The following is a 21,380-nucleotide window of genomic DNA, read 5'->3' on the forward strand; positions in this document are numbered from 1 at the left end:
TCATCTGAAATGGTCTTCAGAGTCTGCAGATACTTGCTCATTCATTCATTTGCTGCACAAACACTGCTGTATTGCCAGGTGGTACCCCAACTATTCTTTTGAATAGCCCCACTGTAGCTATATCTTTGACTACTGTGCTTGAATATTATGTTTTAAAGTCCTAAAAAGTGAGGTGACTGAACAAGCTATCAGGTTTTTGGCTCTTCCTATAATGTATATGTGGCTTCCTTGGATGATAGAAAAAAAATTCTGAAAAAGGTTCTAAAATCTTCTGGAAGATGCCTGTTTTTTTTATTCACCAGCAGTTGAATACACTTTTGAGAAGCCAAGGATCAGAGGGAAGTAAGTCAAGATGGCTCCTTCTCTGACGATGCTTCTCCCTGGCTGCTGCATGGCCACTGGCATGCACGACTGTGGAAGCTCACGAACCCTGAGATGGAGAGGCACACCACTGTCCCACAGGGCCTATGCAATCTGAAATCTCAGCTGGGTAACACAAACGTAACCTATCAAGGGACTGGTGATGAGAGAACTTCCAGAGGATGTTGTGTTTGACTAAGCTATTCAGGTCTTTTAAGAGGAGAGAGCCATGAACAAATTTTTTTTTTTTTTATGATAGAGAGAGAGAGAGAGAGAGAGGCAGAGACATAGGCAGAGGGAAAAGCAGGCTCCATGCACTGGGAGCCTGACGTGGGATTGGATCCCGGGTCTCCAGGATCGCGCCCTGGGCCAAAGGCAGGCGCCAAACCGCTGCGCCACCCAGGGATCCCCCATGAACAAATTCTATGAAAACGTTCAAAATGCCTTTGATATGCTAGACTATGTTTTAAGCAGAGCTTGTAATGAGCTCAGGGAAGCAATCTGTCCTGGGCTGGGTGATGGCTTGGTAACACGAGCACTCCTCTGATACATGTGGGGTAATCGTGGCTCAGGCAGAGATTAGTGCAAGACTAACCACAATTGAGAATTCCTACCAATGAGCTCAATGAATAAATATGGTATCCTCAGTCTTGCAATGACACCAAACTCTTTTGGGTAGTGGAAAGCACATCCAGAGTAATAAACCATAGAGAAATCTTACAAGTTTATAAATAAAATGGTTTCCAAGAGTAAACACCCATCATCTATATTTAGAGGCATTACCCAGACCCTCCTAAAGAGTGGCATACTTTGGAATTCATTCAAAACACCCAAGCACCTCCAACATGCTGGGGACTGTGCTGGGTGCTAGAGACATGATGAACAGGAATCCCTACGCCCATGGAGCATCTATTCTAGTTGAGTGAGAAAGAACATAAACTACTTAAGCATTTCAGATAGTAATATATGTATTACAGAACAAAACAAAACCACAATGTGTAACCAGAATGAGGGGAGCCAGGGAATACTTCTCTGCAGACCTAAAGCCAGTATAGTGCTCTGGCCTGAAGGGTTCATCGAGGAGAGTACAATAAAAAATGAATACTGATCGTTCATTTGACAAGCATTTACCAAGGGCTATGTGCAAGACCCTCCACAATAAGCCATGAGACATGTTAATACAAAGAAAAGATTCCTGACTCAACAAGTTTATTGTTGAGCTGAGGGGATGGAGAAGCACTCATCCCAAATAGGTGCTGGCCCCCCACGTGTAGTAGGAGCTATAAGGATAAAATCGGGTAGGAGAGCTCATCTCTGGGTAGGAGGGGTGTTCAAGCTGCCTGAGGAACTAGTGGGGTTTCTATGTATTGTCCTTAGAAGTTTGTACTAGAGCTTCTACATAGAAGACAACTCACTAATGAACCAAGAAAATTAAGGGGGGGGGTGAAGAGCTAAAGGAATCTGGGGCTTCTTAGGAGAAGAATCCAGAGAGAATTCTTTAAAATAAAAAGATAAAGACCAAGAGGTAGTATTCACATGTTTGTACAACTGCTCTTTTGCCAAACCCTCACTGAGAGTTCCATATGCCAGGTCTTGTGGCAGTTAGGGAGGTCAGAGAGAGAAAGACACAACCAAAAGTTATAGGGTCATAAAGGGTTTGATCGAGGGAAAGAGAGACCCACATTTGCAGAAGTCTAGAATTAGGGAGTGCCTTTTGCCAAGGAAAAGGAGTAAAGGGTACTCAGAAAAGAGCTCATAGCCCAATACAGCAGCTAGCCAATGGATACTTGATCCCCCGAGTTGTACAGATCAGCAAAGCCACATCAGGTCCGAGGAGCTTATGTCAAGTCACTAATGATCAATGGTCCCACTGGTCAGGAAAGGTCTTAAGAGACACAGATGTGCCCCTAACCTCCCAAGCATGATGGCATGGAGGATAACCCACCTCTGCCCTAAGCCTTCCCTTGGGATCTGTGTAGGAGCTGTGATGTCAAGCTGGGTGAAGATGGGCATAGCCCATGCACTGTCCCATGTTCCCTTCCCCAGCTTGCTCACTTCTCAAAGCCTACTGCAACTCTGACCCCATTATGCTGTCCCAGTGACAGTAAAGGAGAACATATATTGAGCTAATAAGGTAAAAGCATTCACTTCTCCACCCCAAAGGCCACCACCACCATTGCTAGCACACCATCACCACCACTTGTGGCCACCATCACACCCACCACCACTGCCACCACCTCAGGGTAGTTCAGACAGGGAGAAACAAAACAAAATGATGATGACAAAGCCCCCGGTCAGCTTGAAGGATACAGTTACCACAAATGAAGAGGATGATGAAGTAGATGCAGACGATCATCCCCGAAGACGACGGGCCGCCATAGGCCATAATGCCATCATACATCACGGCGTTCCAGTCCTCCCCTGTCAGGATCTAAGAGGCCAAAACTGTGGTCACCCACACACAGCAGCTGGACTGCAGCTCCCGATGGCCCGCCACAGCCTCCTAGGGGCCACCCAAATCTGCATTGAGCTGCCTTTCACTGCCCCATTTGCATTCAGCAAATCCATCAGTTATCCCATAGACTTTTCAAAACTGTTTTCAATTACACAGACACAAGAGTTAATTCTTGACATGGAAATAAAGTAATACTACACGTACGACTTATGTAGTCTTTGATGACACTGCAGTTCTTAACATCCCCCCCAGCACATGCTGTTGGTGCCCCTCTCCAAAACCTTTGTGTACATAAACACACAGATACGCACCCAAAGGAAAGAGGTAGCTATTATCTTCTAAGATTTATTAGGCATAAAGGATGTCATACTATATGAATTTTCTGCATTTGCCTTTTCTCTCCCCCCTCCCCCACTCAACAATATATTCTGGAGACCCTCTGTGTCGGTAAGTGCCTTCAGTCTTCTTAATGGTTGCCTACTATTCCACATGGTTAATCTACTCTAGAAATGGAGAATTAGATCCATGAATTTGTAGAAGCAGGGAATTCCAAGTATCTCATGTAAATTTATAAACTATTTCATGAGCAGATACTAATAGCTATCTGAAATTTCACATGGAACTTTCTCTACTGATGATGTCTCATAACTCAATCTGTCATCTGGGTAGAATCAGATGAACCTAAATAGCATTTTAATAACATACTATCTAAAAAATAATAAATAAAAATAAAACCATACTATCTTCCAGAGAGGGAGTATATGTGTTCCTGTATTGTCTATCTGAACTAGACACCTAAAAAATAAAATAGTCATGGCTCACAACCCAAGAGAAATATGGGCAAATGATTTCAAAAGATAAAGCAATTCCCTGGAAAGGAACTTTGTGGCTCTTAATCACATGAAGACATTCAAGTTCACTCCTGATAAGAGAAATAGGCATTAAAGCTATAAGATACCATTTTCACCTGTCAGACAACCATCAAAAAGTTTGAACACCCATTGTGGTAAGAAGTAGTGAGTTGTGGGACAGCATCCATGCCCCACCCCTGGAGGATGGACTGACACTACTTTGAGGAAGATGCTGGGCAAGAGTGTCAGTGTCGGAAATGGACACACACCCTTCAAGCCAGTAATTCCACTTCTGGAATATTTACACTACATGTCTATGTTCACACATGTGCCCATGGTATGTGTTCGAGGTCACTCACCAAGCCAAGGCCAGACATAATGAAATACTCATTGGCTAGGGACTAGTTACATAAGTTAGGGGAAAGCCACAGAGTGTGCAGAATCCAAAGTAGGAGGCAGACCCTTATGGACCAAAAAGGCAGATTCCTAAGGACACTTTAAATGGTAAGAAGCCGGAAAACAGCATGTAAAATGAGCTACCATCTGCGTCATATCACATTCATTGGGAGGTGGGTCAGTTGGTAGGTTAATTGATTTACATCTATAAGCAAATGTATCTCAAAGATTACATGGAAACTATTCAATGGTGGTTGCTCCTAGAAGGAGAAATTGGTGGCTGGGTGGGAAGGAGACTCATTTGTTACTTTATATCCTTTTTGTAAGCATTTGAATTTTGTGTCAGACATGGGTACTACCAAAAACTACCACCACTGTATACGTTTCTCTGAAAGAAAGCAGAAAAAAGAATAATCAGTGGCTAAAAATTAAGTATGATCCAAAAATTAAAGTATATTTCAAAAAAAGTATGGTCTATCGCAGGGCTAGCAATTCTATTCACCTCAAAATGACTAAGCAGAAATGAATCTTATAGAGATCTCTAGTATCTTGGTTTTTGTTTTTTTTCCTCCTCACAAAAAAATAATGACCTTCCAAGGTTATAGGGCTGAGCACTGAAAGAGCCAGCAGGAGACCTGGATGTCCACGTCTACAGTCCCTCCTACCAGGCCTTCATGCCTCCCCAGCAGGGCTCTGGAAATCACTGACAACGTGAGAAAAGTGACAAGGGCAGATGGGTCTTTAAAATTTGTCTGCCACTCTGTTCAAGGAAGGGCTTCAGCTCAAAACATAGGAAGAGGGGGTTTAGAACACCGCAGCTTAAAGCCAGGCGGCGTGTGGAGGCTGCTGCTTTGAGTGTAGAGTCCACTGTTCCTCCTTCTCAGCCTGGCGGCCTTCACAGGCCCCAATGGCATGGACATGCTCAGAGCCTGTGTGTCCCCATTATATGACAGGAGGGAGAAACAAAGGGGCAGAAGGTTGTCACAACTCTTTTATCACCCTGAGTCTTCTGACTACACACCGGAGCATTAGGGCTTTAGAATTCATCTCTTTGCACAAATCCGTGTGAGCCAGGATCACAAAACTTGCCTGCAATCAAAAATTCACAAAGAACAGGAAGAGGATTTTAGAGCCTATCTCACAGAAACCTCACAAATCAAACAGAAGTTTTTGGTCTATTATCCTGTCATCTGTCCAGTGGTCTTACAAACACGCGACATCACGCCACATGGATAGCTGGAGTCAGGTGCTCAACAATCGACTTCCGTGGTGTAAGGTCTGTTAGAGCATTATTGGGGCAGAGGTCACTAATCGCGGCAGACTCATCCTGTCTTCCTGGGTCGAGGAGGGACAAGACGGCGGCTCACATGGGCTCCTCGCGAGGGCTCACCTGGAATACGGTCAGAAGGGCTTGAGGGAAATTGTCAAAGGTGCTCCGCTTGGTCTGTGTTTCGTCAAAATTAAACTTGCCACCAAACAGCTGCATCCCAAGCAAGGAAAAGATGATGATGAAGAGAAAAAGCAGAAGCAACAGCGAAGCGATGGACTTCATGGAGTTTAACAAGGAGGCCACTAAGTTGCTCAGGGAAGTCCAGTGCCTACAAGTCAAGATGGGGCTGTGAGCGCAGAACGCCCACGGGACACAGCAGACATCACGGGGCCAGGGCGAGGCTGATCGCCACCCCCCCAGCCAGAAAACACCTGCAGCGAGATGCATGCGCTCTCACCTGGTCACCTTGAAAATCCTTAAGAGGCGCACGCACCGAAACACAGAGATCCCCAGAGGAGACATGATTTCCAGCTCCACCAAGATGGTCTCGGTAATGCCACCACACACCACGAAGCAATCAAACCGATTGAAGAGAGAGACGAAATAGGCCTGGAGACCCAAGCTGTACATTTTTACCAGCATCTCGCAGGTGAACAGAGCCAGGAGGACTTTGTTAGCGATATCTGTAAAGACAAAGGGTCTGATTGTGGGCGTGGCTCAGACTTGCCTTCCCTCCTCAGAACCCCTTCCCACCAGTCTCTGCTGGAAATGCCCTAGAACCTTGCCCCAGTCTTTGCTATGGCCCCCATTACAGAAATGTGGCACCAATGTTTATGGTCTGTCCGCCGGGTTCCAGTCCTGCTTCTGCTACCACCTAGCTGTGGGACTCTGGAGGAGTCCCTTGAGTTCTCTGGGCCTCAGTTTTACTGACTATAAAATGGGGAGGAGCAGTTTACCATACACTCTCTGATGCTCTCTAGACCTAAAAGCTTGTGCTTCTGCATTTTACCAGCGTATTATATTTTTTGTTTCAGTCATAGAAAGGCCAGTCTGGTCTTGCTTAGGGCACCATGATATAAAAAGCAGTTGTCCATCAAGGTCACTTCTAACTGCAGCAGGCTGGAGAGCTGGCCAGAAATAGGACCTCCCCATAGATCACAACTGACAAACTCAGAATGGATGGTGTCTGGGGGTGAACTCCTGTACTGCACTGCTGGGGCTCTCTACGTAAGGGAGCAACAGACACTTGCCAAGAATACCATGTGGGAAAAGAAAGTTGCCAGTGGGGACAGGGAGAAGGGAGATGAGGTCCCTTCCAACTACAAGATTCCCTGACCCTAGGTTGTCATAGGGTTAAGACTCGGCCCCAGAGTGCTTCGTTCTGCATACCACGTGGGCTGCACCTGTTTCTGGATGGTTCCACTGTCTTCTATGCCCCCAGAAATGTCCTGTCATTACACATTGATCAGATAAGACTAAACTACAGTTGGACAGCTTCAGGAGGCCCTAATTCAGAATCAGAACAAAAAGAAAACAGCCTCTGCTCGCACCTTGAATCTGCGTCAACCAGTCAGGCTGATTGTAGTGCTCAGAGGAAATGGTTAAGGTATTGAGAAACACCAGGACAATAACCAGCCAGTAAAACGTGACAGACTTCACAGCAGCACGACATCTTCTGCGATTGAAGCGGTTCCAGCGACGCCAGCGTCGGCTATGAGAGAAGCAAACGTGACTCCATGAATGGCAGACATGGCATCTGCATGCCCAATAGACATTATAGAGAAATAAATCATCTTTAACTCTAGAGATAAAGACCAGGGGGTACAGGAAGGAAGGCATAGAAATTATAGTCTTTAAACCTGACTTTACAAGCGTCATCTTGACCTGATCATGCTACCAGTTTCCTTCCTATGGCTTTAGGCAACTCCATAGTCTGCCATACACAGTCCTTAAACCAGTTAGAAAAATCTAGATATTCATAGATTTGTCTGCAGATGCAAAAGTGAGGCTGCACACATCTATGCAGTTCACATTCCTACCATATGGCACATGGATCTGTTCACACTCTGTGTGCAGAGAGCCGTTTGGGTTATTATACACATCTCTTGTGGCATCTCCATCATCGTACAGAATTTATCAGGCAGCAAAGTGCTCCCAACCCAGTTCTCATTTTAGGGAAACTTTTAGTCCTTTCTTAAATCTGGGAGGTTTCTCTGGAGCCTGGCACACTTGTCAAAGCTGAGTAGGACATGAGTCTTTATACTGAGTCATCAGGTGCCCTTTCTAACTAGTGATGCTCAAAATATACCTTCAGGAGAAGAGCCAATATTGAATTGTGTTTTCATACAAATAAAATGAGCCGAGCCAGACAGACAAGTAGCATGTCTTCTACTGACTTTCAGTTCCGGTTTATAATTAGGGTAAGTATTCCCTCTCTGCCACAGGATGGAACAGTGAAGTGGGTCCCAGGAAAATGCCAGCCGATTGGCAATGTCGGCCCCGTCCAGGCTGGGCTCATGGACAGGGGCGGTAGGTACTTCCTCTAGTGGCCCAGGTCAGAGGAGTCCCCAGGCTACGTGCAAGCTCCAGCCCTGGCTAACTCAGCTGCGTGGCTATGTTAAAAACACATAACCCAGGGACCGGGCAAAGAATTACTTGTGCCAACTCTTCAACAAGACCTAGAACAAGAGAAGGGCATTTTGTTCTTGCTCTTGCTATGCAGTTTTCAGTGGTAATAGTGGCTAGAAACATGATGACTAGTGTAGAAAAATCCCACTGTTTCTCCTGTGATGCATAATTTAGTACACACAAGTAAGGTGGTCTGAAAAAGAACCAGTGTTAGGTCTATTTATGCTGTAGTGACAAGTCTTGAGTGTCTCCCAAATCTCAGAGGCCTCACCGTCCCATCTCTTAAAGTCCAGTGGCACTTCTCATCCTGCCCCTCATGGGACTCCAGACACTGGATATATAGAGATGAAGGCACACTGTCCTGTGGCCTCTGACCTTGAAAAGCAGCAAAGCTGGGGCAAATAACAATTATAAATCCCTCCTAAGTGCTATTCTCAGGGTCCTGGGTACAGGAGCAAAGAGACAGGAGCATTAAGTGCTCTTTGCAAGAGTCAGGAAAGGCCTCCCTGAAAAGCTGAGATTTGGGCTGGCTCTGGATAACAGAATAAGAGTTCACCAGGGGGCAGACAGGAGGGCACCCCACCCGGAGGGGACTATGTGGCCGAGGGGACTGAGACGGGAAGAAACAGAGCATGGTGAAAACCAAGAGCAGTCCAGTACAGCCACAGAGTGGGGAGTGTGTGAGGCGTGTCAAAAGATCAGGCCAGAGAGTGAGGTGGGGGCCCAATTATGAAGGAATTTATATGTCCTCTAGCAACAGGGAGTCATGGAAGGGCTTCCAATTGTTTTAAAGTCAGATTGAGATGCAATAGACATATGGCAACTATTAATATTTAGGAATAGGGTTTGTAACCACTACCACAATCAAGAAGTAGAAAATTTCCATCACTCAAAGAACTTTCATCGCAGCTCTTTGTAGTAGTTAACCCACCCTCCTCACCTCAGCCCCTGACAACTACTGATCTGTTTTTTGTCCCTACTGGCTTCTTTTATCCAGAATGTCCTAAAAAGATAATCATACAATACAGAGTTTTTTTGAGACTGGCTTCTTTCACATAGCAAGAATACTTTCCAGACTCATTTGTGTTGATGTATCTATCAGTTTTTTCCTTCTTATTGCTGAGCATTATTCCATCAGTGAATGAACTGCAATTTGTCTATCCATTCACAACCTGATGGACATTGGAGTTATTTACAGTTTTTTAGCAACTGTATCCAAAGCTGCTATAAACTCTTATATAAAAATTTCTCATGCAGACATATATCTTCATTTTATATAAATATCTCAGAAGCAGAATTGCTAGGTCATATGGTAAATATATGTTTAACTTTTCAAGAAACTGCCAATTTGTTTTTTTAGAATGACTGTATCATTCAACATGGAGGAATGTAAGGGAATCCCCACTGATTTCACATCCTTGTCAGAACTTGGTACCGTCAGATTTTAAAATTTGATTCATAGGCATAAAAAATGTCAATAGGTACATGGTGGTGTCTCACTGTGATTTTGATTTGCAGTTTCCTAGTGACCAATGCTCATTTCATGTGCTTATTTGTCATCCATATCTTTTTTGGTGACTTGCCTATTGAAATCTATCGACCATTTTTTGTTGTCTTATTATTTACATCATATTTGTTATTCTTTTTATATAGTGGATAGTAGTCCTCTATCAAACGTTTTGCAAAAATTTTTTCTTCTGGTCTGAAGCTTGTCTACTCACATGGCCAGTCTTTTGGGTGTTATATCCAAGAAATCTTTGCCCAACCTAAGGTCGCAAAAACTTTTGAATGTTTTCTTCTAGAATGTTTAGATTTAGGTTTTACATTTATGTCCATGAACAGTTCAAGTTAATTTTTGTATATAGTGGTAAAATGTTTTTAGTTGAAAATAACATTTATGTGGAAAAGTACACAAATCGTAGGTATATGGTTCCATGAACTTTTTACCAACTAAACATGTAACCTGCATCCAGAGCAAAGAACAGAACATCACTGGCCCCTCAGAAGACTTCTTGGAACTCCCTCCACAGAAAACTTATTTTTTAAACATTTATTTATTTGAGAGAGAGAGAGAGAGAGAGAGAGAGAGAGAGAGAGAGAGAGAGAGAAAGAAAACACGTGAGTGGGAGGGGTAGAGGGAGAGGAAGAGAAGCAGACTCTGTGCTGAGTACAGAGGCCAATGCAGGGCTCAATCCCGGGACCCTGAGATCACAACCTGAGCTGAAACCAAGAGCCAGACATTTGACTTACTGAGCCACTCAGACACCCTCACAGGAAACTTATAAACGAAGTGACACGAAGTATCTCTGAGAAATGACTCTGGGAAGGAATATGAAGGGTTGATTAGCGACAAGAAATTGTTCGTTATTGCATCTCACTGGTTTGTTTGAGGGCAAGATCTTCAGCACCTACTATGCTGCCCTTCAAGGCAGGTGCTTAATATTTACTGGACAACTGATCTTCAATATGAACATCCTAACCCAAGGATAAAGTAAAAATCAAGTCAGAGCAACTCCATGTATAATTGAGAAGTTAGAAAGTAGAACACCAAACACACAGGCTTAAGAGAAAATAGAAGATACTGACCTGAGTTTGGATTTTGAGATGGCTTGGCTAAAAGAAAGACAAAAAGAATAGGATTTCTGTTAGAAAGACTCGAGCATACTCTCCCCGTCACGTCAGCTGAGAGATCAGAAAAGCCATGCACAGAAGCCTGGGATCAGCATCCCCAGCACCCCCAGTGAGACAGCAGGGGTGAGAGCAGAGCAGGAGGCGAGGTACTGCCAGGGCCAGGTGGGCCAGGCTGACATCCTCCAGGGTTCAGGCAAGAGAAGACTCTTAGCCAGCAGCCCTGCACAGCCCGGTCACAGGCTGTGATGCCAGGGGTTCTTCTCCCCTGACCCCACTTCCCCCGAGTGAAGTCAGTGGGGCCTCCCCTGCTCCATCTCAGCCACTCAGCAGCAGCATCTGCTGCTGCTATAGCAGAGGGAGCACTGGACTAGGAGTCCTAGCTCTGCTATCCACTAAACTGCATGGGTTCTGGCAAGCAGCACACCTTTTGAAGCTTCAGTGTTCTCATCTGTAAAATGAGGAAGACAAATCCATCCCCCTGCCTACTTCACAATGTTGTAGGGAGGGCAGAGCAAAACAACAGAGGCAAATTCACTTCTTAAAACTTCTGACCAAGACATGTCACTTGTGTGAATCGCTGCCAAGAAGATCAAAATCTTTTAAGAACACCACCTCTACTTTACAGAGATAAGACCTAAGGGATATCAGCAGGAAGCAACTGAAACAAAATTGCATGGACTCTCCAAAGCAGGCCGTACTCTGCACATTGCACACTGCTGGTCCCTGCTGGGGGCCAGGTCATCTAGACAGAAACCAACAGGGTGAATGTGGTGGCACCTTCCACCGTTAGGAGAGGGTGGTGTGGGCTCCAGAAACAAGTGCCGTGAGCAAAGGAGGGCGGGCTCTTGTTGTGCAGCCACCACGTGGGGGGGTCGGGAGAACCCGCCAGGGAAAGAAAACTTAAATATGCAGCACATCCTGTCAGCCACTCTGCCATACAAGCTCTTTGTCAAAGCACTGATGCCAACACCAGACTGCGAGGAAAATCAGGCCTGTTACCCCCACCGCCGACACCCAGAGGGCCCAGCCTTGGCCGTGCCTCTTCTTTTCCACCAGCACCTAGTGGACACAGTGGAATTGCCGGGTTACCTGGCCCGCCCCGCAGCAGGCTCCGCCTGGGCAGGAGGCAGGGCGGGCTGCTCTGGGGGAAGAGGCATGTGACATGCTGGGGGGCCTGGGGGCCTGGGAGGGGAAGGGAGGGGGGACCCAGGGGTCCAGAGTGAGCCCACCCACCCCTTGTGCATCTGAGGCTATGGCCCCGGGATGCCTTCCCCGCAGGTGCTCCTCTAAGAAGACAGTAGGGGGCAGCAGGGCAGGCAGCCTCCACACTCACCAGAGACTCCCACAGCCGCCTGGATTCTCGCCTCCGCCACTTACGTTCTCTGTGTTCACCGACTCGGTCTCGCTGGTGGGCATGCTGGCTGCAGGGAGAAGACAAGGCTTTAGCCGGCACGCCGGAGGTGCTGCGTGCCCAGGAGTGGGCCGGATGCAGACTGCTGCCTCCAGGCAGGCCCTCTGGCAGCCCAGGAGGAGGGCCGGGAAGGGGGAGAGGCCAGGCACCCCCATGGCAGGGGGGTCTTCGCTTCCATGATCTGCTGACCTGCTGAGATAGACCATACAGCGCCCCTCCCCTCCCCCATCAGGAAGAAACCCTGTCCATCCAGACACTTCCCAAGAAAAGCCCAGGAGCCAAACTGAATCCAGTTGCTGTGCCTGACACCAGCTTATCTTCTTGACTTCCGGGAGTGCACTGAGAGGCCACACAACTCAGCTACAGTGACATCTTTGCTGGCCCCAACTGGTGTTGTCTAGAAAGTCTGTGACTAGACTAGTACTTCATACACGAATTCTTATCTTAAAAATAGTAAAGGAGAAGAGATATTGGATGCTGGAGGACATGAAGGTATCAAGCACAAAATCTTTTTAAAAATTTAAGAACTCTGCTCACGATTAATTTATCAGATGTCTAAGTTCCACTGAGCTTGTGAAGCCAGTGTGCAGAAGGCTCTTACCAAAGCAACCAGAACCAGAGCACAAAGGAAGTGCAGTCTTACAGGTAGTAAGGTTTTCTCCCAACCAGTGGCCAGAAGGCAAAGTTGACGGTGATCTCAGTGTCACCAAAGTCTCTGGGCATGTCTCATTCTTCTACAGCTGGATCCTGAGCAGAGGAAGTAGAAGGAATATAGAAATGCACCCATGGTGCTGGGAGGCCCAGGAAACCATCGTCTGGCATGTGGGCATTAGTTCTCAGACACCTGATTCAACCCTGTAAGCAGCGTAAGATGGATTGAAGGAGATGCAGGGCACATGAAGCACTACACCCGCCCTGGAAAAACCAACGGATTTCAATTATCTATGAAAAGAGTCAATTTGGGGGTCCACGCAAGGAGCTCTGGAAGCACACAGTGAGCAATGACTAATTCTGCTCTGGAGTTTAGGAGAGAGGGGGTCACTGAAGACAGAAATGTGGGAGATTCACCCAAGCACATGTACTTCTTTACCCTGATGCATCATTTTGAACTATAGCAACTGTCTTTATAGACATTGTGGCATCAATAGGAAGGCCTTCCCCCTGTGGACTCTGCCGATATGGCTCCTAGCCAGGACACCTCTGCTTCGATCTGCAAAAACTGGTGTATTGCTGGAGTGCCGTGGTGGAGGCTCTGAGGCCAGCCCAGGCACAGAGGGCAAAGGAGCCGGGTCGATGAGCTTTGTGGTGTGGCTGTGTGCCCGCAGGCCCTGCTCGGGCAAGGGACGCTGTGAATAACAAGGATGAAGGTGGGCCCAGAGGACTGAGAAACAGAGTCCTTTTCCTTCTGTGGGCACCCAGGAACTGAGCCTGCTCAGGTAGGAGTTCCATAGCCACGTCTGGGAGCATTTAGGCAAAGGCAGCAAAACAAAACGAGCAAAATTACAGACCCACATCACACTACTGAGATTCTCTTAGAATCATCTTTCTTCCTCAACGAAGTCAAAAGAAACCAACTACAAACTTTGATTCATTTTTTACTACTCCATGCAAAAAAAAAAGACAAAAATAAACAAACCAAAAAACGCACACAATCCAACCACAGAAAAAACCTTTAACAAAAGCTCCATAAAGACACACACTCAACAGACGCACGAAGCTGCTCATGCAATTCTCTTCTCCGTGACTGATTTGTGCTCTGACTTGAAAAGATGAAAACATTATAAAATTCAATGAAGCTCGTTGCTATGGGCTCCTCCCCTAGGTCACCCTTCTCTTCGGTGACAAAGAAAATCACAGTGGGAGACTCCTACAAATATGACCGTGAGTCATCTCTGTGCAATACTTTTCTTGGTAGTTACTGTCACTCCTAACTCAGAGGATTGACGTCAAGAGCAGCATGACACAGGGCAGGAGAGGGGGTGGTCCATAGGCCCCAGTTAGGGTTTGACTGTGCTGTGTCCAGTCCTACCACTCTGCAGGCTGCAATATCCAATGTGGAGAGTAGGGGTGCCAACTCCACACTCTCAAGGGCCACCTTCCACCTCTCAGTTTAATGCTTCACGGTCCTACTACTGATCATCCTAGAACTGTAATTATTATTTCCAAAAGAGCAAACTTCTTTGGAATAGGCTAAATCTTGGTGGCTTCTTACCCTCTGGGGCCGTGTCCCATTACGAGAACAGTACAGTTGCTGCATGTCATTGCTAAAGCTTCTTTTTTCTAACAATCTGATCAAAACAGATAAATTACATGCTGCCTAAGGGAAGGGGGGCACTTTGCATTTCTGGTTCTGTGCCAGCTACTAGTGAATGAAATGTACCAGTTACTCCCTGGACAGGAGAACCAAGTGGAAGGAAAGATAGGAAATAAAGGTGAACCCCCCACACAGAAACTAAGAGAGATTAATGGTGTGGCACAGTGTCAGGGCTGCGCTGATGGAGAGAAGTTCCCTTGGCCCCAGGCAGACTCCATCCTTCAGATGAGGCAGGACGGTGGCTAAGAGCAGACTCTCAGGTGGGCGGAAGTGAGATACAACACATGGTGGGGGCGGGGGGGATTTTCCCATAGTCCTGGGTCATCCTATGTGGGTCCACAGTGTTGGGCAGTTGGTGGGGCTCATACGTGGTAGCTGTCACCTCAAGAAAGCTCTCATGTTGCTCCCTGGAAACAAAGTGACACTCCGTGCAAAGCCCAGGCCCTTTGCCCTGACTACTTCCACTCGTGCACAAAGACACCTAGTGTGAACAATCTTCCACACTCCTGAGTCAGCTTTGGCCACCACTCTTGGTTTGTATCTCTTCTATCTTGAAGGAGCCATCTCCGTATGACTTCACCTGCTGTAGAGATAGCAACTTCTCCGTCATAATTGTTGGACACCAAGAGTGCCACAGACCCATAATAAATAAGTTATTCCAGAATGACATCACACTGCCAGAGCTGAGGCGGCGGTGAGGGGGAGGCAGATGAAGAGCACAGTGACTATGCTAGAATTGGGTGACCTCAGCTGGTCCTGGAATCGGACCGTGATGACCTGAGCAGAGGCACCAGGCTCTGATGGGGCCCTGGCAGCCTTTCTTCTCTGTTCCAGCCTCTCCCTCCCAGGCACAGGGGAGAATTTCCTTTCTCCAAAGTATGAAGGCAGCAGGCCCAGTGGGCAAAAGCTCATTTGTACATGAACATTTCACCCTTCACTTGTACCGGGCATTATTTTTCATATGAAAACATTGATATGAGTTTCATTTCACTTAGCCCCAATGGGACTTCATAGATGTTTTTACAATCAAGACAGGAGGGTCACAGACTGTTAGAACTACAAGGGGGCCTCTGAGATCACATGAAGCATCTCTGTGATTTCAGATGAGAGACCTGACCAACTTGCTTCGGGACACACAGCCAGGTGTGAGAAAGCTCTCCTGCTTCCCACCTGGCCATGCTTGTGGTGTATGCTTAAACATCCTGGGATACGTTTTGATACCGGTATATGTTGATATGTATATTGGTATGCCCTTACAATTATACTTAATATACTTAAATACTGGTACACATTGGTATATATTGGTATATCCTTAAAAGGCCACACACTAAGAGTTCCAAAAGCCAAGCAAGACAATCATTCATCAGCTTTGGTTTGCTGTCCTGCTGACCTAATTAACCCCCAGAAACCTGGTATACAAGCAGACCACCTCCAGGAGGTGAACCCAGCAGAGAGAGAGAGAGAGAGAGACAGAACGAAGATCAATGTGCTGTGGTGACTATTGGGACTTTATGAAAATCTACATTTAAGTAAACCCCTGAGGAAGATTCCTGGAACACACGCCCTTTCCCCTGGCTGCCATAGCATCACGGCTGCCCCGTTCAGGGCGAGCACTCTGTCCCTTTCAGTCCAGATTCAACGGTAACTGCTGACAAGTGGTGAGGCTAACTAGGGGTGCAGGCAGAGACCATCCTCTCAGTTCCAGCATGTCATCTACAGGCAGAAGCAAGCCAAGGGGCCATCTGCATGCAGAGGAGCTGTAAATCCTTTCCCTCACACATTCCAGGGAATTTTCAGAACTCTGTTGGGCAAGTTTTCATTTCTTAAAAATATAAGTTATACAAAACTATTTCCAAGATCTGGGTGAAACCAGGCATTAGGATAAGCCTGTGCCTAGAAGGGGATGCTGACTTGCACTGCAATTTGCCTGCTGAAAACCTAGGAAGCTCAGGGCCACTGCTTTGCAAGCTAGTCCAGGCACCAGGATCTCCGAGAAGAGCTCCAGGGCAGACCCCGAGGCTTCGATGTGGGCGTGCTGAGCATAGGACCCGAGGGCTGCTGCCAATGAGGAGATGATGCCAGACAGCAGCCCTGTGGGCCCTGGACTGCAGACGAAAGCCACCCTGGCCTCTGCAGGTGGGGTGCCCCTCTTGGAGAGTCCTCTGTGGATGGTGTGCCACATTGCTTCTAAGATCTGCTGCTGGGGTCTGGATGCCATTATGGGCAATGCCACACGAAACAAACCAGGGAAATTCGCTATTTCTCAGGCCAGCACAACTAACTAGCATTTTCACCAACACATAAACATTCCTCTGTATACACTGTCCAGAACAACATACTCTTCAACCAAATCTGCCTGGCTTGGGAGTTCAGAGGGAATCCAACACACACACACACACACACACACAGTGAATGAGTCTGTATGTGGGTTCAAGTAGGCAGCCTCAAAATTATGTTCACCAGTAACAGGTACAGCAAACTCTCCAACGTACTTCCTTCAGTGATACAGGCTGCTCAGGTCAAAAGACACAAGAAGGAATGTCAGAGAAGCTGGGTCTTTGTCACAGGTAATGTGGGGACAAGTCTTTTCCCTCTTCCTCCTTGGGCTTAGTTGGCTAATCTAGAACATGAGCTGTTGGGTGATATCATCTGTAAGACCCATTTACCTCTGACCTGCTTGAACTGCTATAAAGAGGAAACACCCACGGGCTGTCTGGTTTTACCACCATCACCAAGGGGGTTTTCCTTGCACTCCCCCAGCTCGGCAAAGAGAGCAGGAAAGGAGCAGTATTATGAAGCCCCTGCCCACTGCCCCTCGGGAATGCTGCCATGAATGTGGAAGTCTGCCCAGGAGAAGCGTTCCCAGGTCACCTCCAGGCAGAGCCACTGGGGAAGGGAGCACCCCTCGAGAGTCATCAGCCAGCCGCAGGAGCCCTGGGACCCATGCCAACTGAGTGCAGAGCACCCCAGCCTCCTCCTCCAGCCTGGCACACCAAATAGCCTCCTTCACTGATGTCCTGGGCTTCTCGGAGCCTCGCCCCCCTGTTCTCCACAGAACAAACTCTCTTGCATAGTCAGGGATGCCTTTCAGAATCTGCCTCCACACCTAAGTAGCCTGAACCTTCTCACACCTTCCTTCCAATGGGCGGCGGCATGAGGTTGGACAACTGAGCAGTGGCAGTCATGGTTGCCTTCCTTGGGAACAGGGGAACTGAAGACAAGATCTTATGGGTTTTTTTTTTTTAATCTTATTTTCATGACAGGCATGAGCAGTGCCATGACATCCTCTGAAGGAATTTGCCCGTGCTTGCTAGTGGTGACACGCTTAGCTGTCACAGGGTAACAGACTCTGGTTGCTGTAAAGAAGCCAGTCTCTTCTTGGGGAATGTGGGTCAAGGCCAGACCAAGGTTTCTGTGTCTAAAGCAAGAATGATGCCCTGACAATAATTATTCCTGTATGACTAATGACGTGTGGAGCATGGCATCCATGCGAGGGCCTTGCCCTGCCAGCATCATCAGGGGTCTTCTTCAGGCTCCGTGGGTATCTCAGTCAATAAAAGACCTCACCCACTCAAAACATAAAGTTTCCTGAAAATGAGGCTTCCTCCTTTCCCTGCATACCTCAGAAAGCCAACAAAACATCCCTGAAAAATCACAGGGTGCAAACTCCTGCTCAGGAGGATGAGCACCTACATGCCCAAGGAGAGGTCTCTTCTCTTTTGGGGACAAACCACTCATCATCTTATGGTAACCTGCCCAGAGCCCAGGTTCTCAGTCTTTGATAATATTTTTATCTTATGTCAGTGACATCATTTCCTGCTTACCTGAAGTCCATCCTTCCTGCAGAGGCCTCCAAAGGCTGCATCAAGGCCAGCTCTTCTTCATAAGCTTCTGTAAACTACTAACCCTATGGGAGCTGGCCCCAGCTCTGCCCTGGAACTGGCTGCCCACCCCCATGCAGGTTCCTTTTCTTCTCAGGACCACCATGTGCTGCTCTCTGGAGGCTGATACTCTCTGTCCTTGTCTACGTCAAAAACTTTTGGTCCAACCACCCGTGGCTTATTCCCATTTCTATAGCCTATGAGCTCAGCATTCCCATAATGGCAGAGGCTACTAGTGCATTGTGCATTGTGTCCCCTCTGCTCCCTTGGCATTGTGCATTGTGTCCCCTCTGCTCCCTTGTGCATTGTGTCCCCTCTGCTCCCTTGGAAGTTGGCTTTGTGTGCCTATTTACACTCAAACAGACTTTTCCTCCAGAGTCATCCCAACCAGGGCCGACCTCAGTGGCGATAACTAGATAAATCGTGTGGTGTGCACAGGCAAAACTTTGCACTGCTCTAAGACTACAGTGAAGGCTTGGCAGGCAGGACAGGACGCCAGCTGTCTGTATCAACTGCTCTGCATGCAGATGGTCCTGACACTGACTCCAGGGTTTCCAGTGATGGTCTACGTTTAGTATTCTTTTTTCCAGCACAGCTTGAACATTAACTGTGCCCCACATGAACCCTTTCTGCATTCCTGCTCACAAAGGCAAGTGCCCCCCAAATCTTGGTATCCTAGAAGTATATTTTTAACTTCATTCTTGAAACTGGCACTACTAGCTTTAGTATGTCCTGGGCAAACCAGCCAGAGGGTGAAAAACCAGCAGGCCATTTGAAAAATGCAACCTAGAAAAATCAAAATCAATCAAATAACATCATTGGAATTTCTAAACAGTTTAGATGAAAAAGGATCATTGGGGAAAAATGTTTAAGAAGTCTGTCTTCCAATCTAAGAACATTCATGCTGAATTAAATAAATGTTCTGAGTGAGTTCAGCTGCTTCTTTAAAAGGTATAGTTCAAACAAAAAGGAAACTGCAATGCTGTCTTGGCAAAACCACACATTTGGGGTAAAGACAAGAAGAAAACAACATGACCAAGGCTCAAAGCAGTTGAAACATAGGCATCTTACAAAAACACACCACACGGGCACATGCACTTCACATCAGGCCTATGTGCAAGGAGAAAGCTCCAGAAGCCCTGGGAGAGGAGTCTCCCAACGGGAAGTTCAACCTCAGTCATTTACCGTGATCCTTAGCCCTGGGTTGTCGAAAGCAGCAAAACTTCCTTTTCTTCTTATCCTCTTTTAGCAGGTCCGCCACTGTGACTCCTTCAGGTGGAACACAGGCAATGTCATTAAGGTTCGGTAGAGGGCAGCAGGAGCAACGCAAACAGAGCCAGAGGACCCGGGAGGAGGCCAGATCCCTGGGCTCTGATCCTTGAAACCGAGCTGTCCTCCTCCCTGGTGGACGGTGGACATCCACAGCTCGGGGCCTGACTGGTAGAGGGGAGGTGCACTTTCTACAGCTAGGACACCAGGCACATGTCTCTAAGAACCTGTCCTAAATAACCAATCCACCAGAGACAAAGCTTCCTAGGGGTTGGCCACTCCACCAAGAGGGCGTTCAGCAGCTGTCAGCAGTCCAGGGCACTGACCAGCTGGGCAAGCCTGGCCCCTATTGCTATGTGGGGAGGACACATGGGAGTTGAAAAGGTGAGCTCTGGACTTGGACAGCCCAACTCTAATCTCAGTCCGGCCACTTGATGACCTGACTGGATGACCACGACAGGTTACCTGATTTCGTTAAGCCTTTGCTTACCTCAGCAAGTGGTAAACAGTAAATACAGTAACATAAGCATTGGCAAGGTATGACCAACCATTACGAGTCTAACTCCCCTGTGGCCACTAGGTCACAAGAAAAAGAGTTCTAGGGTCTCCAGCTCCCTCTGGCTCTGGGATAGGATATCATGATATTAGCTGGGGGGTGCTCATCTGCAGGGTGGGGCCTTGTGCCCAGAAGGGGAGCTGCAGGGACAATAGGGGTAAGCAGAAGGAAAGCTGAGCGGGGAAGGACAGGAGGAAACAGGTACCTGCACGCACAACTGGCGGGAATACCAAGGGGTACCAATGGCAGGACGCGTTTCTAAAATGGGCATCCTCTCCGACCCAGCAAGTTCCTTTCTGGTACTTTCTCCCACAAGAATGTGAACATGCATGTGCAAATACAGGCTCATACGTATGTGGGGATTAGTGGTGGCTCGTCTGCAGACTAGCAGAACCTGGGTTCAGATCCCAGCTTGGCCACTTTGATGGACACGTGACTGTAGGAAGCCACTTAACCTCTTCATGTTTCAATTTCCCCATCTGTCAAGCTCTTGTCTCCCAGGGCCCTGTGAGGAATAATGGATTAGTGCACCCCCTGCCCTTAGAACAGCGTCTGACACACAGGAAGCACTTGATAAATGTGAGATGTTCTTATTCTGCATTCTTTTGTTGAACAAATAAGCACTAAGAAACTCCTATGTGTGGCAAGGACCATGCTGGGTGCCAGCCACACAATGGAGAACAGAAACAGACCCTGTTCCTCCTCTCCCTCAGCCCCGCCCTCCCTGCGAGGAAGACATTAACCAGACCATCACACAAATGAGTGTAGAAACACACCTCTGACAACTGCTATAAAGGTCCAAGGGCTAGAGAGGATATAGTCCACTGTGGCAGCTTTATAATGGCAATTTAGTGAAAATAGCCAAAATGCTTTTTAAAAAATGTGGAAAGATGTCTATGGTACATGATTCAGTGAGAAAGGCAAGTTACTGAACCATCTGAGCAGGATAATTTTTTTTTTTAAGATCTTATTTATTTGAGAGAGAGCAGAGAGAGAGAGCATGAGTGGGGGTGAAGGGCAGAAGGAGAGGGACAAGCAGGCTTCTCGCTGAGCAGATCCCAGGACCCCGGGATCATGACCTAAGCCAAAGGCAGATACTTAGCTGACCGAGCCACTCAGGCACCCCTGAGCTGGATAATTATGGTTGGGACGTATGTTCTCACACGCACAGGTGAGGTCTGAAAGAACAGGCCCCCAACTGCCCAGTCTGGTTCTCTCATACTTTATACACTTTGATATTATATGAATTCTTGGCAATGAGCAAATATTACCTTTGCAATTAAAATATATTAAAAACAAACACACACAACCCTGACTTGGACTCTACAACCCTGGCTGGAGAGCCTTTTCCTCATGTC

At 47.2% G+C, this 21,380-nt stretch overlaps 1 protein-coding gene across 1 annotated transcript in view; it reads right to left on the reverse strand.

Annotated features, from left to right (window-relative positions):
• CACNA1D (calcium voltage-gated channel subunit alpha1 D) overlaps nt 1–21,380 on the reverse strand; it is a 300,604-nt gene that overhangs the window by 77,342 nt on the left and 201,882 nt on the right. Inside the window, exons 10-16 of the mRNA XM_055342673.1 lie at nt 11,925–12,012; nt 11,591–11,650; nt 10,547–10,573; nt 6,883–7,043; nt 5,790–6,015; nt 5,453–5,660; nt 2,671–2,791 (exon numbers count right to left, since the gene is read on the reverse strand). Coding sequence (XP_055198648.1) covers nt 2,671–2,791; nt 5,453–5,660; nt 5,790–6,015; nt 6,883–7,043; nt 10,547–10,573; nt 11,591–11,650; nt 11,925–12,012 — 891 coding nt within the window. The remainder of the gene's footprint in view (nt 1–2,670; nt 2,792–5,452; nt 5,661–5,789; nt 6,016–6,882; nt 7,044–10,546; nt 10,574–11,590; nt 11,651–11,924; nt 12,013–21,380) is intronic.

The sequence above is a fragment of the Nyctereutes procyonoides genome, unplaced genomic scaffold, assembly GCF_905146905.1.
Source record: "Nyctereutes procyonoides isolate TBG_1078 unplaced genomic scaffold, NYPRO_anot_genome, whole genome shotgun sequence".
Taxonomy (NCBI): Eukaryota; Metazoa; Chordata; class Mammalia; order Carnivora; family Canidae; genus Nyctereutes; species Nyctereutes procyonoides.